At 44.4% G+C, this 16,354-nt stretch overlaps 1 protein-coding gene across 2 annotated transcripts in view; it reads right to left on the bottom strand.

Annotated features, from left to right (window-relative positions):
* Positions 1-16,018, bottom strand: part of LOC119383485 (ran GTPase-activating protein 1) — a 35,390-nt gene extending 19,372 nt beyond the window's left edge. Inside the window, exons 1-8 of one of the 2 annotated variants that reach the window (XM_037651644.2) lie at positions 15,971-16,018; positions 15,664-15,825; positions 15,258-15,385; positions 12,579-12,638; positions 11,541-11,675; positions 8,244-8,423; positions 4,401-4,559; positions 2,081-2,194 (exon numbers count right to left, since the gene is read on the bottom strand). In XM_037651644.2, the coding sequence (XP_037507572.1) occupies positions 2,081-2,194; positions 4,401-4,559; positions 8,244-8,423; positions 11,541-11,675; positions 12,579-12,638; positions 15,258-15,385; positions 15,664-15,778 (891 nt within the window). In that variant the 5' untranslated portion in view covers positions 15,779-15,825; positions 15,971-16,018. Of the gene's footprint in view, positions 1-2,080; positions 2,195-4,400; positions 4,560-8,243; positions 8,424-11,540; positions 11,676-12,578; positions 12,639-15,257; positions 15,386-15,663; positions 15,826-15,962 lie in introns of both variants that reach the window. The other variant, XM_049412543.1, reaches the window with a different exon arrangement.
* Between the last annotated feature and the right edge of the window lie 336 nt (positions 16,019-16,354).

Raw genomic sequence — 16,354 nt, 5'->3', positions numbered from 1 at the left:
GCTCGCTACTATCGGGGCGCTTCCATCGCAATCACGCCTTGGCGCACGCTGGCGTCCAGCGTGTGCGTGGAAGGGGAGGGGGTGGTGTATCCCTCTCTCTCTTTGTTGCTCTCCTTCATAAGGAACCTAGGTATAAACTACTACTGTGCAGCGCTGCTTATTCCACTAAGATGTTCCAACTAGCCCCAACACAAGCTCTTCTGAATACATTTCAGGCTCCGACCATGCTCGTATGCAGCGAAATGGCCTGCGAAGACGGTTGATAGAACCACCGCAGTGCCAATGGAAAGTTAAACTCACGATATTGTTTTCCAGGAAGCCGAAAACCACGGTAATGTATATGGTGCCTAGCTAAATGTGGCCGCAATCATGATGCGTCAGTTTTCTGGAAGACTGCCGCCTCGCTACACGCTGCACAGTAGTAAAACATCGACGAGTGGACAGTGAGGGAACATGACGCACCAAGTTTATATATCGCTTTTTTATCAAGGAGAGCAAGAAATGGAGAGGGGGCCCCTCCCCCTTCACGCACACACTCGACACCAGCGTGCGCCAAGGCGTGATTGCGATGAGAGAGCCCCGATAGCAGCAAGCTGCTGCTCCTCAGCCGGGCGTTGCGGCCTGGGAACTTTTGACCACCCCTGTACATAAATACAATTCGGCCTCTACATTGCCTCATTCTTGATAAGAAAGACAATCATGAAATATGACCCCACCAGCGCTTCATCAACCTTGCGAAAAGAAACACTTTCATGTTGCTATCTCACAAGAACATACTTAGGGATTCTCTGCAACTTTTTCTGTAATTTCACTTCGAATTATTCGAAAAATGTTTGAGAAATATTCGAAAATTATTCGAAATTATTCGATTCGATTCGCACTCAATCTTTATTATTCGAATTCGCTTCGCACCCAAAATTTTGCTATTCGCACAGCTCTAGAAATAACACATCTAAAATTTCTACCGTAAGAGAGGTAGGTAGTGGCCAAAGAGGAGCAAAATTATCAAGCAAGAAAATTTGTTCCTGCATTGTGCTAAACTTAACTAGGGTATAACAATAATAATTTGTGGGGTTTTACGTCCCAAAACAACATTATTATGAGAGACGCAGTAGTGGAAGGCTCCGGAACTTCAGACCACATGGGGTTCTTTAACGTGCACCTAAATCTAATCACACTGGCCTCACATTTCGCCTCCATGAAAATGCGGCCCCCGAGGCAGGGATTCGGTTCCGCGACCTTTTTCAAGTACACGGTCGCGCAGGCCTCACGTTTCTGTTCTCCGCTTGCGCCGTAGTACCAGCACTTCTTAGTAGGGGTGTGCGAATATTCAAGTTTTGAATTCGAAATGAATAATAGCTAACCGAATAATTCGATACAACTTTCGAATAGCTAGTATTTCATGCGTAGAGATACATGCAGGTGCACTAGGATATGTGTAGTATTTACGATTTAATAATAGCCAACAAGCAGCGACATGTTATTTTCATTTCCCGCTCCCATGGAGCCAACGAGCAGCGGCAGACGGAACAGCCGGCTGGCTCGACGTACACACTTTTCCCATAGCGCTCCGCATGCCTGCGGGGCGTTCTGGGAATGCTTGAAAAAGGTCTATTTAGGCTGCTACCTTAACTTCATGTGATTTTAGAATGCAGCTCTTTTGAATTCATGGCATGTGGCAGTTTTTGATGTTGTGCATGTTGCGCATGTGTTTTTGTGGCATGCGGCAGTTTTTGATATGTAGGAGGTTGGGGTCCCTTCAGTCTTGTCTTCAGCAGAGGCTTCTGAAGCCATAAGAGATGTAAGCTCTCCAAACACGGGGAATTTCTACAGTGAAATTAAGCAAAAAGAAATATTTGATGTTCCTGCAGGTGCTTTACAGTACAGGTTGCTCGCTTTACTATAGAATGTGTTTACATAACACCTACAAGTGACAAAATGCTGGTTTACCTTGGTTCACGAACACTTTTCTAAAAACCACACTTATGATTATTGTGCTTCGAGAACTTAATTTTTTTATTTGCATTTTTTCTGACATGGGGAGATCACAGAATGAAGCAAATGAGAAGAACACACTCACCTTCAGTGCATTATGACCATCTTTTAAGGAATTAGCAATTTCCTTAGCTCCAGCGGTCTTCAACAAGCAGTCACCGAAGTTGATGACTTCAAGGTTGTCAAGGTGACGCAGTGCCTGAGGAGTAAGACAGGGTGAGCATTTGTCAAAGCACTGAAAAAGCAGTACTTGCAGTAAGCCCACACACATCCTCCATCAGAACAAAAGTCTTAATTAAAATACAAATCAAGGCACCATCTATGCAAGGAGTGTACACAGCGAATAGTTGTACTGCGCCCAATAATATGCACATGGTGCAATTATGTGTGCATCGGTACCACATTGGTGTTGCTCAGAAAGTGCCATACCCTAGTACAGCTTCGCCATTGCTGCTCTGCCTTTCTGTGTGCCTTTGTCAACATATATAGCATATAAATTTAGTGCAGTAGAATCTCATTGATGCAATGCTATTATAATAATATCTGGGGTTTAACGTCCCAAAACCACTATATGATTATGAGAGACGCCGTAGTGGAGGGCTCCGGAAATTTCGACCACCTGGGGTTCTTTAACGTGCGCCTAAATCTAAGTATACGGGCCTCAAGCATTTTTGCCTCCAATGAAAATGCACTTGGTGCAATTCTGCATAATACTTTTTTTGTTTCTCTCTTACCCCAGCAAACGTCCCATAAGAGCAAAGTATTTTGATGCGGCTAATGCTATAGCATCTACACCTGAAATGGCACTATACAACAACAGAAGTGGGTTTTGCTCGTATTTCTAAAACCCGTAGCTTTACCTATATACCAGTCTACTAGCTCAAATTACATTTCAACAACCCACAAACATCGTGTTACCTGCCCACAGTTAAGGTCTCTGCTGCAGTCACATTTATAAATCACTTCATAACAAATGCTCGGTGGAGCGAGGAAATGGCAGCTTATTTTATGAAAAGAAAAAAGTTGAGCTTGAATTGATGAATCATTTTAATGTTGGCGAATAAAAATGCCTTGGCTGCAGTTTGCGTGGTGTCGAGCGGTACTGCTCTGCACAACCTTTGCTACTGAGTTTGTCGCCCAGTACACCTACTTTCATCATTTTTGGAGCTTGCATTTGATATAATTTTCAGATAATACATTCTAATTTTCTGGTTCTAGTCAAGATCGTGTCATTTACATACCACTTTATATACATCTACATTTTTCATTCAATACTGTTAAGCAGTGGGGAACTGGTTTTTAGACAGTGTTATACACTCTAACATCGATATAACGAACACTGATATAACGAATTATTGGTTATAACGAAGTAAATGAAGAAAAGTCTTGTCATAGATACAGTGTCAAAAATAAACATTTATAACGAACTTTCAGATATAACGAAGTTATTTTCGTGGCAGGTGCAACTTTGTTATAACGAGGTTTAAGTGTATATAATTTCAGCTAGCATGATGAAAACTTCAGTGCACATGTATTTTCATGTGCTGATCTCAAATGCACTCACTTATTATGTAGACTATGCCATTAATTTTAAAACAAACTATTAACGTAAAACATAATTTTATCACATACTTATTACACTGGCTGCTCAGATCTTGCATTAAATGTCATTTGATTTCAGATATCAAAGAGTGCAACAAGAGTAATTTTATGGTTCTAGCCTTCCTAGAACAAAAGTTATGAATCTTCAATGTTCTTATTTGAATCGTTGAGAAAAAGCTTATTCCACCTTTTCTAAAAATTCATAACTCCCCAAAGTAACATTCTGGCACTTTATTGCACTCACTAAACACTGAGCTTTTCAGCAAGACAACAATGATCAAAACCGCGGGTGTGAAAGCCGAGAAAGACTTCTCAGAAGATTGTAAGGTTACAAATACGAAACGGGGAAAAATAGCAAAAGAACAAAACACTATCAGTTGCTGATGTGATATAAGGCTCTCATGGCTACAAAAGTGATCTAGGATGCATGAAAATTGGCAAGGTTATGCATCAGTAATGGAAGAATTCAAGAATAATATTTCCAAAAAATAGATTTTTTGAGGCAATTTTCGGTCACAAAAAGCAGCTTCCCCCCTCAAGGAGAAAAAAAAACAACCGGCAAATGATTTGCGAGCTTCAGACTGTTTTTCAAACAAAACTTTAACCCGAAAGCCCAATTTGCGCAGACACTTCATGGGTTAGTCTAACCCTAAGCCGCTGGTTTGTATGCATCGCAGCACAGTATGCAGTGACGCATCTTATGTGTCAGTGACAGGCGGCATTTACGATTTAGTGTTCAGTCACATTCTGCTACCACAATGAAAGCTAGTTGCTTGAAATAGCAAAAGGCGCTCACACAATACCTGTGCCATATGTCGAGCTCCTTTTGCTGTGAACGTGTTATCATTGAGGTTTAGTATGCGAAGGTTTTTGTTTGACATCAAGCCCTTTGCCAATGCAGCAATCCCTTCGTGGTAGATGCCATTCTGAGGCATGGCCACCTCTTCCAACGTGTGCAGTTTCTGTAACCAAGTCAAACAGAAAGGGCAATTAGTTCATTTTCTTAATGACAAAACACTGCGAGTCATTTAACTATTAAGAATGAGAAACCATACAGTGAAATGAAACGCTTCAACTCAGTGGTGTTTGTAGTTATATCTGCACATATATTTTTACTAGAGCTGTGTGAATAGCAAAATTTTGAGTGCAAAGCGAATTGGAATAATAAAGTTTGAGTGCGAATCGTATCGAATAATTTTCGAATATTTTTTTAATACTTCGAAGCGAAATTACAGAAAAAAAGTTGCAGAGAATTCCTAAGCATATTCTAAATTACATTCTAAAAACATTATAGCTCCGCAATGGCGCAACCGGGTGCCGCCATTTTGGGCTCGTCGGAAAGAGCATTTCTCAGTCTTCAAATTTCCTGCCTCGGCTAGGTCCTCCATTCAGAAACAAGCGTACAAACATCAAATGTTTAAAGTTCGTTTCGAGGTCTCACATTGGCTGCGTTCGTGGTGCTGCTCCAGCATGCCTCGCCATTGGTCCGATGCTCACTCCGGGAGAGCGTCGTCTGCTGCTTGTAGCGCGTCGCGAGGTCACGGTTGTCGAGAATCGCACTACTTAGTGACGCGTTCGCTCATTCTGTGTTCATGGGTCGACGATCACTTATAATATAATTATGCTTTAGTTTAGCAGCTGCAAGCAGAACGTCAATCATCAGATTACGATAGTGCGCCACGCTCGTCGCGAACATCGTTGACGGGCGTCTCGGACCGACTCATCGGACCTGCGGTTGGAGGTTCTGCTTGTCAGCACTTCAGACCTCGTGACGAAGGCCATCGCTGGACAACTCTTTGTACTCGCGATCGAGCATGACGTAGTTTGAAACATCAGGCACTGCGGCCACACACAATGTGACCGAGCTTACTGCTTGAAGTCGTGGCTAGGCCTAACTCGCGCTATATATAGTTGCGGCTTTTTCGCGAAAGCGAAGAAGCTGAAGAAGCGAAGAATCGTGGATGGGCACTTGACGCATCGGCAGTGGACCCCCTGGCCAAGCTCGTCACACAGCGATCGATCAGAGCACTGGTGCAAGTGACTAGCAGCTTCGCACGTCGGCGCCCCAAAATGCAAGACCGAGCACGCTGCACGCCGATTTATCGTCGTTATATTTATTTTCCATTATCATAAACCGTTATATTTATATTCCAGATGTTTGACTAGTTCGAATAGTAAAATTCCGGTGCGAATCGAATAGCAAACACTATTCAAAAAATATTCGAAAGTTCGAATATTCGCACACCGCTAATTTTTACTCTATCACAATGACCACATTTCTGGATGTAGTACTGCACACACATTATACCAAATTGTGCCTGAGACAACGGCCTTATGAGGCCCATGGCCTCATCCAAAAGAAATGCTTTTTGCTAATTACAGTGATGCTACCGAGGACTTCTGATTTGGAGCAATTTTAGGAGCAGCGAAATTTCCGTTTTGGAGCACTTTGGAGCAGCAAAATTTTGATCTTGGAGCACTTTGGAGCAGATAATTTTGCATCTGGGAGCACTTTGGAGCAGCGAATTTTACATCCTGGAGTGCAATACAGAAGCATATTGCATTAACATTCAAGCACCTGAGTATTATTATGGGGTTCTTATGAAGGCTAGAAATATTTCGATTCATTGCAAATCTCACGGAAAAAATCATCTCAGGAGCATAGGCGTGCGCACAGGGGGGGCAGGGGGGGCGGCCGCCCCCCCCCCCAATCACCTAAGAGGGGGGGCGCAAAATCTGCCCTGTACATTGACCCTTGCGATAGCAATTATATGGACACTCTCGACGGATTTTTGCCATCGCCGTTGCCGTAATTTTCCGTATAAAGTCCAAATTAGGAACATCACGCGCGTTCTAGCCGCGGGTAAAAGCTCGCGAGCGCTGGCGACGAACGCGGCTGAAGCGGAGATTAAACTAGCCGGCCGTCTGTCTCCGCCGCACGGACAGCGCATGAGACATCTTCCCGCGTGCGGGCCTGCCGTCGATTGCTCATCGAACAGAGACGGAACAGCCCCGCCCGTCTTTCGTAAGGAGCATGAAGGGACGCCAGGGGAGCGCAAGGGGGAGGGGGGGACCGCATCTTTCGAAGGGCGCAGTTGCTGTGCCCTAAACGCTTACTTCGCGTTTAGAGAACTGCAAGAAAACGCTTCGGTTCCTGGAGGGGCCATATTCCCTTAAACCAGCGTTTTGTTGAGTTACGCGAGATCGGATCCAAAAGAGTTAGCTGCTAGTCTTACTTCGTTTCACAATACAATTTTTTGGTATCGCATGCACTGCTTCGCTATTAAGCGAAACTGAGTTTTTTTAACCGTTAGCTACTGACCAGGGGCGTAGCCAGGGAGGGGGGGTGGGGGGTTCAAACCCCCCCGAAAGTTTTCAGTTTTGCTTGCGTATATATACACGCGCACATACAAACGCACGCACGAACATACATAAAGTATGGTTGAACCCCCCCCCCGAAAAAAAATTTCTGGCTACGCCCCTGCTACTGACCCCCGAAAGCGAGGGGCGGACGTGTAACATGGCGTAGCCGCTTCACTGTGGGCCCGCTACTGACAGCTGCGCATTTGCGGCTGCTCCGACCAGGAGATATGATTTTACTAATGAGATGACATTTTCAAAAAAGCAAGCAAAAAATTCGAATTGGAACCCTAGCACGTGAGCTCGAAAGGGCAGGGCCTTTTAGGGGGTATTTACCGCACAGTGATTACAAACTCGGACGTGCTGGAGCAAGGAATTACAAAAAAGCTGTTTTGGATGAAGATTCATAGATAAAGTATATCTAAGGAAAAGTGTCAACGCGTTTCCCCCGTTCGCGTGCTCTTCCATAAATGCGAAGCAAGGAAAATTCGATATTGTTCCACATATCTACTGCGAGCGATCCCAGATTTCGTTCCGCGATGTCCGGAAACAGAAGTGACAGACATTTTAGCGGCACTCATGTAGTTAGTAGTGAACATTGCTTTCCTTACGTGCCGTGCGACGCTTGAAACGAGCTATCAGCAGCGTTTCTGGAACAGACGACGTCCGCCGATGAATCGCCGTCGCACTTTCTCGCTACCGATAGGCCTAGACGTCACGAGCCTCTGCGGAGAGCGCGTTTTGCTGTCGAGCCGACTTGCAGAACAGAAGCTGCGTCGGCACCGTGCATGGCATCGTGACTTACTCGGAACGCACGCGCGAGCGTTATTTATTCAGCGGAATAATTCTTAGTCCATGATTGCGACTTTATTGGCAGCCCCAAGATCGAGCTGCACATGTTCTGACGCGCCGGCGGTGCGACTGCCGGTGATAGACGCCCCAAACCCGAGACTTTGGCGCAGTTTGGCGCAAATTTCGTCGATATTATCAGGATGGCGCAGTAAATACAATTTGGCGCACTTTGGCGCAGTTGGCGCAGGAGTGGAATCACTGTAATTATGCTGTCAAAACAGAATAACCAGCTTGAAACTTCGACCAAACTAAACATACTGTCATAAAAAAACTCTCCATCAGAAAACTAATTTCAGCTAATTCAACAAAATATTGAAAATTTTGTCGATTTGCTATCGCCAATTTGTAACACACAACACCACATTACAGTGATCGATAACGTGGCTCCCTGAAGCAATGGCTCAGAAATCGATAATAAGTACGATGACACAAACCCCGAAAACAGCGCCCATGGCAATTGCTCCAACATTCTCCAACCTATTACGGCCACAAATTAAGGTCCGCAGAGCTAGGGGCTTGCCAGCCTTCGTGCTGTCTTCAATACACTTTGTCAGGGCCTTGGCCAAAAACTCAGCACCCCCTGTCCCAAGTCCGTTGTTGTTCAGCCGTAGAACCTGCATAAAATGTTCCACAGAACAGCAACTGTGTAATCACAGAACAAGCAATACAATTCACTTTACCTGCATCAGATATGCAGATATACCAGTTTGCAAACAACTTTTGCATGGAACTGCAGTTGTTCTATATTTGCAGTTTTCTTTAAAACTTCCACAGCGAATACATTCCTTGGGAAATTTTTTAAAAGAATCTACAGTAATAGTGACAAAGCTAATAAATTAATTAGCGTTTCAACCTTCCTATGCTGCATATGTGCCAATAAAAATTAGAGCTGTGCGAATAGCAAAATTTTGGGTGCGAAGCGAATTCGAATATTGAAGTGTGAGTGCGAATCGAATATTTTTAGAATATTTCTCGAATATTTTTACAATATTTTTCGAATACTTCGAAGCAAAATTGCAGAAAAAGTTAGAGAGGATTCCTAAGCATATTCTTATGAGATAGCAACATGAAAGTGTTTCTTTTCGCTAGGTTGATGAAGCACTGGCGGGGTGGTGTTTCATAGTTGTCTTATCAAGAATGAGGCAATGTAGAGGCCGAATTGTATTTATGTACATGATTTGATGCAACCAAAGTGTTGCCGACAACACTTTACACGTGATAGGCAAAGATGCCATCTCCTCTGCCTCTCCTCCACTTTCACCTTCTGTGGAAGCCCAACTGATGTGGCTGACGAGGGTGTGCTCCCTTCAAGTCCGGAGTTCCAAATCTGCCTCGTAGACGTCGATCTTTTGGATGCTAAAAAGCTTCAGCGTCCGATTTTTCGAACTTCCAGCCCAAATTTCAGGTCCAAAACAGCATTAATTGAGCCTCCACCTCTGCCACATCTTTCATCTCCATGTTGGAACCAGCGTTTTCTTGAGTTAGTACTTTTGCGACCGTAGCAGAGCTTAAAGGGCAGCTTTGCCGCAATGCCGGGGTGTGATGAGGTGAAGCATATTGAAAATCTAGGGACCACTTCCAATCGGACCTTGACTGTGTCTTGGCAAAGTTCGACCTTAACGGAGCTTGAAAGGCAGCTTTGCCGCCATGCCGGGGTGTGATGAGGTGAAGCATATTAAAAATCTAGGGACCACTTCCGATCGGACGTTGACTGTCTCTTGGCAAAGTTCGACCGTAACGGAGCTTGAAAGGTAGCTTTGCCGCAATACGAGAGTGTAATGAGGTGAAGCATATTGAAAATCTGAAGGGGTCACTTTCAATCCGACGTTGACTGTATTTGTTTTTGGGAAGTTCGAATAGTTCGAATAGCAAAATTCCAGTGCGAATCGAATCGAATAGCAAACACTATTCGAAAAATATTCGAAATTTCGAATATTCGCACACCCCTAATAAAAATGCATCGCCATTATACCCCCCCCCCCCTTTTTTATTCATGCATTCATGACAACCTTTCGTTGTTGGAGTCTGAAGAATGTACACATGGAGCAACAGAGGAGTGGTGGTAGAATAGGCACAATGTGTTTGCCTTTATTGAAAAGCAGCCAACATCACTGGGACCGAACTCGCAACCAACAACAATGGTAACCTATTGTGCATGCCTTTTCCTGCTTATGATGCCGCTTGCCTAGTGCTTTCAGGCCACTAACTATGTGCAAGCTATCAGCTTGACATACCATTCCCGATAGGAAAGTACCCAGCGCTGAGTTTCCAAGAATGGAAAAGCAAGCACGATTACGATTACTGTTGTCAGACAGAAGGACGCCTGAAAAGCGTGCAATTGTGTTTTGAAGGTGCAATGACATAGCTGCTAGGCTACTGCAGAGGATCATACATGATGAACCACTGCATTCTTCTGATAAATAGCCGCAGGCTTGGACAGCTTTGATGCTATAGTTGATCAAACTCAAAGTCTGACTCCCACTTACGTTCTATAGTTAGGGCTCCACGTTTTAGGAGTTTATTTTTCGTAAACCCCCAATTCTCCAGAAACCAGAGTATAATTTTGCGTGATTCTCAATACTCCAATATCCTAGATGAAGTGATGTCTGAACACGTGAACATCAGAACACAAGAAGCGTACTTTATTAATGAGCACTATCAGACAATAATGCAGAGGAGAGTATAGGAGATGTTATTAGTAGTAAATGTCATGTAAATGTGAAGAAAGAAAAGTGGACGAAAAGATAACTTGCCGCGGGCAGGGACCGAACCTGCGACCTTCGAATGCGTCCGATGCTCTACCAACTGAGCTACCGCAGCAGCCATCTCCCCGTCCACTTTACGGGGTACATATGTGCATTTAAACGTGGGATCGTCAATCAGCGCCGCCAGTAGCCACGACGGCGAGCGTGGAACACTGATTTTCTGCCTGTTCGCGTCACGTAGCACGTGAACTTATTACGAGCTGGCACCTGTCCAATAATCCCTCGCATACTACCTGAAAGCATCAAGTCTGCCAGAACGAGACCCTCGCTATGAATGAAGGAAAGAAGTGGAAATTTTAAGGGCTCGTTTTTCTTTGTTATACACGATACTAATGAGCAACTAGCAGACAATAATGCCCAATAAAGCGTACTTTAGTTGTCTGGGAGGTTTGAACGCACGAACACATATACATACAAGCACAAATACTTGTATACAAAACACCCACATTTGTCCGTACTACAAGCTTAAAGCTTGTTGTAATAGACCCAAGCATACTTTACAAGATCCATATATTCAATGTCATCCGATACGCCCCAGTGCCGCCAGGGGACCGCATTTCAAGATGTCGTCTCCCGCTCCTGGGGGCCCTACATACGTTGACGTCTCTCGCTCCGTGTGCAACAAGCCTTTTGTTAAATGTGCAATGGGTGCGGTCTACGAGATACTGTAGACGTGAGGTAAAGTTTATATCGGCCAAACCGGACGATGTATCAATGACCGCTTAGCACATGCCCTTTCAATAAAGAACGATACAGGGTCATAGTGGCCCTTAAAATTGGAGTTTATCGGATCAATCCGAATTGTCAAAAATTTTACTAGCGAGTGTTAATCGAATTTTTCCCGATTTATCCGAAAACACGGAGCCCTATCTATAATCGCCTTGGCATTAAAATTTCAGTTCAAACTCGGGACATGCTGCACTGGAATGATTTTTCATGAAACAGTGTCGCGTTAATGAAACGTACCTCAAGCTGGAAGCAGACTGGTGAGCTCAGAAGGGGCAACAATGCTCCAGCACCAATCGGTCCAAACGCATTGTCACTCAGGTCCAGCTCTGTTAACGTTGCCTTTGCTAGCAGCATGCCGGAACTCAGAAACCTCTGAAAATCATAGTAGAAGAATGGCTGTGTTAATATTAATACACAAGACTAGTGCTAAGACAGCAATCAGAAAATGCAGAAATGCTCAGTGTCCAATCTTTGTTTTTTTTTGCAAAGTTGGTTTCACCACAAAGATGTGCTATACTCAAAAGCATACCAAAACAAATAAAAGTGGGGGGGGGGGGCACTGTCATGGGACACAATTATGCACACGAACGTCCGCCACATTCTGTTAGTGAAAAATCATTAATATGTACCCGTTTTTATCACACTAATGGGTAAAATGTAATTTATGAATCCTCGACGCAGTCTACATAAAACCTAATGTTTTCGCTGCCTGCGCTGCAATGGATTGTTATGCACTGTGCCCACTGGTTAGCACATTTCATGATCACTTTTATTTGCACAAAGGGGAGGTAAAGAATAACAATAACATCTGGGGTTTTACGTGCCAAAACCATGATGTGATTATGGGGTACTCTGTAGTGAAGGGCACAGGAAATTTAGACCATCTGGTGTTCAGCTACATGTGCGCTGACATCGCAGAGTACACGGCTCTCTAGCACGCCCTTGATCCGATATGGGGTCCGGTCAGGTAATTGTGGTCGAGTGTCATGTTATGCTCTGTATCCCATGGGTGAAAATAATAATTTCAAAGGAGGGGGGGGGGGCTAGTGTGCCACCCCTTGGCTACACCACTGTGCTAGTTCATGCCCTGAATACCTCAATGAAGCTTTTCCATTTCATTCCATTAAGGGGCCTACCATGGATGGAAAATCCGCTGATATTTTCCTTATGCTTTTCTCACGTAATGAGGCCTCTAATACTTAAGCACTAAAAAAAAAAAAAACTTATCAACTACAATGGAAATTGACATAAAAAGCGCTGCATCAACTCACGTACAACAGCATCTGGTATTTCAGTCCTGAGACGGCCTGTGAATAAGTCTTTCCATAAGGCTCTCTGGAAAATGAAGGAAGACAGAAATGTCAGCACAATGTCAGTATGATACACAAGTAGTCACAAACCACAAGTAGCTACGATGAAATGGCTGGAGCACAATAATGCAGCCAGTTCATGCACAGTACTCGCGAATTGAAACGCGACATTAGGACTTTTAGTATTACGACTGGTAACTCGCAATTACTATTAGATAGCCGCATCATGTCTCGATGAGTGTGGCCGCTAAAGGAAATGTTCAAGCGTTTCAGTGAAAATTATGAACTGAAGTGAAGTGAAAATTATGACATGAACTGAAGATGGTGCGAATGAAACTACATTAGGCTTGTGCGAATAGTAAATTTTAGGTTCGAAGCGAATTCGAAGCGAATAGTGATTTTGGTCGAATAATTTCGAATCGAATTCGAATAGTGTATATCACATATTGTAAAGAAAAATGACCCAACCAACCTGCACAACATTTTTTTTAAATTGTAACAAGGCATGTGCAAATGTCATTCTTTTTGGTTCAAAGGAAGTGTAAGCAACTTTTAATAGTAGCAGGATTTGGCATTCGGTAGAATGCAAATGATAATATGTTACATTTTAAAATTTACTATACTTGGAGCATATAAGCCGGTATAACAAGTTTTTAAACTTAATAAATGATGAATAGATGTGAGGAAATATGTTCATTTAACCTTAAAGTGGGGCTTCGCGGCAGTGCTGATTTTGCCTGGAAAGGTGTATTCACGGTATAGCACCCCTCCACTGCAGTGAAACCACCTTTACAGGGGGGGTTAGCGGACTAATATACACCTATTCGTTCATTTTGAATACTTCGAAATTTTCAATAATTTAAATTCGACTCGAAGCGAATTCGAATACTGTATTATTCGTTCGAATATTCGAAGTGCTCGAATATTCGCACAAGCCTAAACTACATGCATTACTTAGCCCTAAATTTACATCACGTTTCAACCGGTGGGCCTTGTACACTGCCGTCCTTTATGAAAGGGAACACGCGAGCGCGTGGCCTGCGCCATGCGGCGGTTGCCTACAGCACCATCAACCGACAGCTAAGGAAAACACGTCCGCTTTTGCTGTCATCTATTGGCAAACAAAATAACGAGTCATGGTCGGTGGACAAGCGCTGCTAGATTACACTCCCGCTCCGGTATCGCAACGGGCGATGCCGCCAAAAGCGGACGTGCTTTCTTTGGCTGTCGGTTGATGGCGCTGTAGGCAGCAGCCGCAGAGCACAGGCCATGCGCTCGCGTGTTCCCTTTCATAAAGGACGACAGTGTACATACAAAAACGAAACAAAACGGAGCATATTGAAGACAAAATAAAAGAAAGTAACTGCAGCAGGAGCATGTGTCTTTCTAATGACGCTGTGTCTAAAGGTACGTCGGACATACCCTAATTTCAAAAGCTAAAGGTGCGTCCGATGTATGCGGAACTGAGAGACTAGAATACGTCGGACGTACCCGAATCCCAAAAGCTAAAGGTACGTCGGACGTAGCGGAATCCCAAAAGCTGAAGGTACTACGTCGGACGTACCCGCCAATACGGCCAAGCCGTTAAAATTGTGCCGACGTGTAAATAAATTTAGATTGGACAAGTGTTTCCTGATTTTCCACAATCGTGTTATGCAGGCACGAAACCTGCTCCTTTGACTATATGCTCTAGCTGTGCCCATTTAACGTAGGCTCCACTCTACACGATGCGGTCAGGTGAGATGAGCCGCTGAGCAATCCAGATCTTGCCTGTCAACTCCAGGCCGTCAAGAAGGCTTGTGTCGTCGCCGAGAGTCATCATCTCCAGGTGCCGACATGGGTGGAGCCACCGACTTGACTGGGGAGGTCTCTTGGCCTCTTTTAATCTTGTCGCTCAGGACTCCAATAAATTTCTTGGTATGTATGTATGCAAAGTGTTTATAAATGGAAGAGCACACATGCTGTTCGTTACCGTTCATGAAAACTTAATATATCATATCGCACAGATTTCTACATTCGTCTGAAAAATTGTGCAATGTCTGCCACAAAGAACGGCAGCTAGCAATTTGCTCGCCGCGCCTTTGCATTTGCAGCACATGTGAAATTAAGCCGAACGGAGCGACTTCGCTGTCATCGCGGCATGTGAAACACTGGCGACTGACAGAAGTCCACGGCAGGCGACCGCGACGCCTTTCGTCACACACGCAATGCTCAAAGTTTTCATGCTCAAAGTGTTTCATTGTCGGCAGTGGTCGCCCGGCTTGCTCCTTGTCGGTCTTTTACGTCAACAGACTCGTACAAAGGCTCGTTGCGCCGTATATATGCAAAAATCGGTAGCCGCGACCCGCCCGTCGACGAGTGCGACAACATCACGACGGCCGACGTATCTTTTAGACTCCCGGTTGCGGGTACGTCCGACAGGGTACCTTCACCTTTTGGGATTCCGCTACGTCCGACGTACCTTTAACTTTTGGGATTCGGGTATGTCGGACGTACTTCTAGACTCCGGGTTCCGCGTACGTCCGACGTACCTTTAGACACAGCGTTCTAATTATCTGGCCCTTGGGCCAATCTGCCATACTGTGTACGTTCCAGTAGTAAAGATAAACCAAGCTAAACTTGGCCCAAGACTCAGATACAGTACCTTTAGGTTTGGACAGGATTCCAACGCTTTGCCGATTGCCTTTGCAGCGTCAACACCCAATGTGTTGCCCTCCAGGCAAAGCATTTCCAACTTGGGGCAGCGTGTTATTGCTTCCACAACAATGCTCGCTGAAAAAAATAGAAAAAGACCGCGTAAACAAAAATTCACGCACACTTATGTGTCATACACGTCGAGAATGGAGCCCTTGAGATCGCCGCTAAAACCAATCATTGTTATGCAATGTTTAATCACCTGTGAGCAAGTCTGGTCCTTGTCAAGCTGGGACAATGGAACCAAAACACTGCTACAGTGTCATCACGCAACCACATCACAGTAACAGCAAAATCCTTTAGCGCAAGTAAAGCGCTAAGCGATGTTCACAAGCAGTATAAAGGCATGTCCTTACCGTCCTTTTCGGTGTCCAACTTCAAGGCTTTGTCTTTGAAGCTAACCTCTTTCGAATCTGTGATGGACGTAGAAAGGAGCTGATCCGCCAGCTGCTTCACATCACCGGCAGCCATTGCAGTTGTCAACGAATTCGGCAATCCGCTTGACTTAGAATTCGACGCTGTAAAACACAACACCGCGAAAGACACGTGCGTGATAATCTCGTTCGCCCCTTTCTCACGGCCGATAAACAACAGCAGAGGCGGTGTCGCTGGACAGATGCCCTTGGGTCCCCAAATATTCTTATTACTTTAATACAACTGTACCGGTGTTAATCAGCGGTGCTGCAATGGAAGGATGGTGAAGCAGAGACCTTCAGTACCTCCAGCTAGCCGGCACGGCGCGCGGGACAAGCAACCGAAGCCGAAATAGCTGGATGATGACTGGCATGGATTGGCCGCGAGACTGACGACAGGATTGTATTTTTCTTAATCACATTATAAAGTTTGATATAGTCGTTGTTTAAATAATTGATTACAAGTGTTATAACATACATTATACTTTTCATTTTTACCGACCTAATAGTTTGCTTTTTAGAGTAGCCTAGTTGTTAAGGCCTCTGTGACAAAACGTGACGCCTTTTGTTCTAAAAACCTTCTGTTAACTACCAAATGCAAGCTAGAAAACTAATTGTGTCAGATTCATGAACT

Source organism: Rhipicephalus sanguineus, chromosome 2, assembly GCF_013339695.2.
Source record: "Rhipicephalus sanguineus isolate Rsan-2018 chromosome 2, BIME_Rsan_1.4, whole genome shotgun sequence".
Taxonomy (NCBI): Eukaryota; Metazoa; Arthropoda; class Arachnida; order Ixodida; family Ixodidae; genus Rhipicephalus; species Rhipicephalus sanguineus.
Note: the sequence above shows the minus strand (reverse complement) of the source record. Positions and strands in the feature narration are given on the sequence as shown.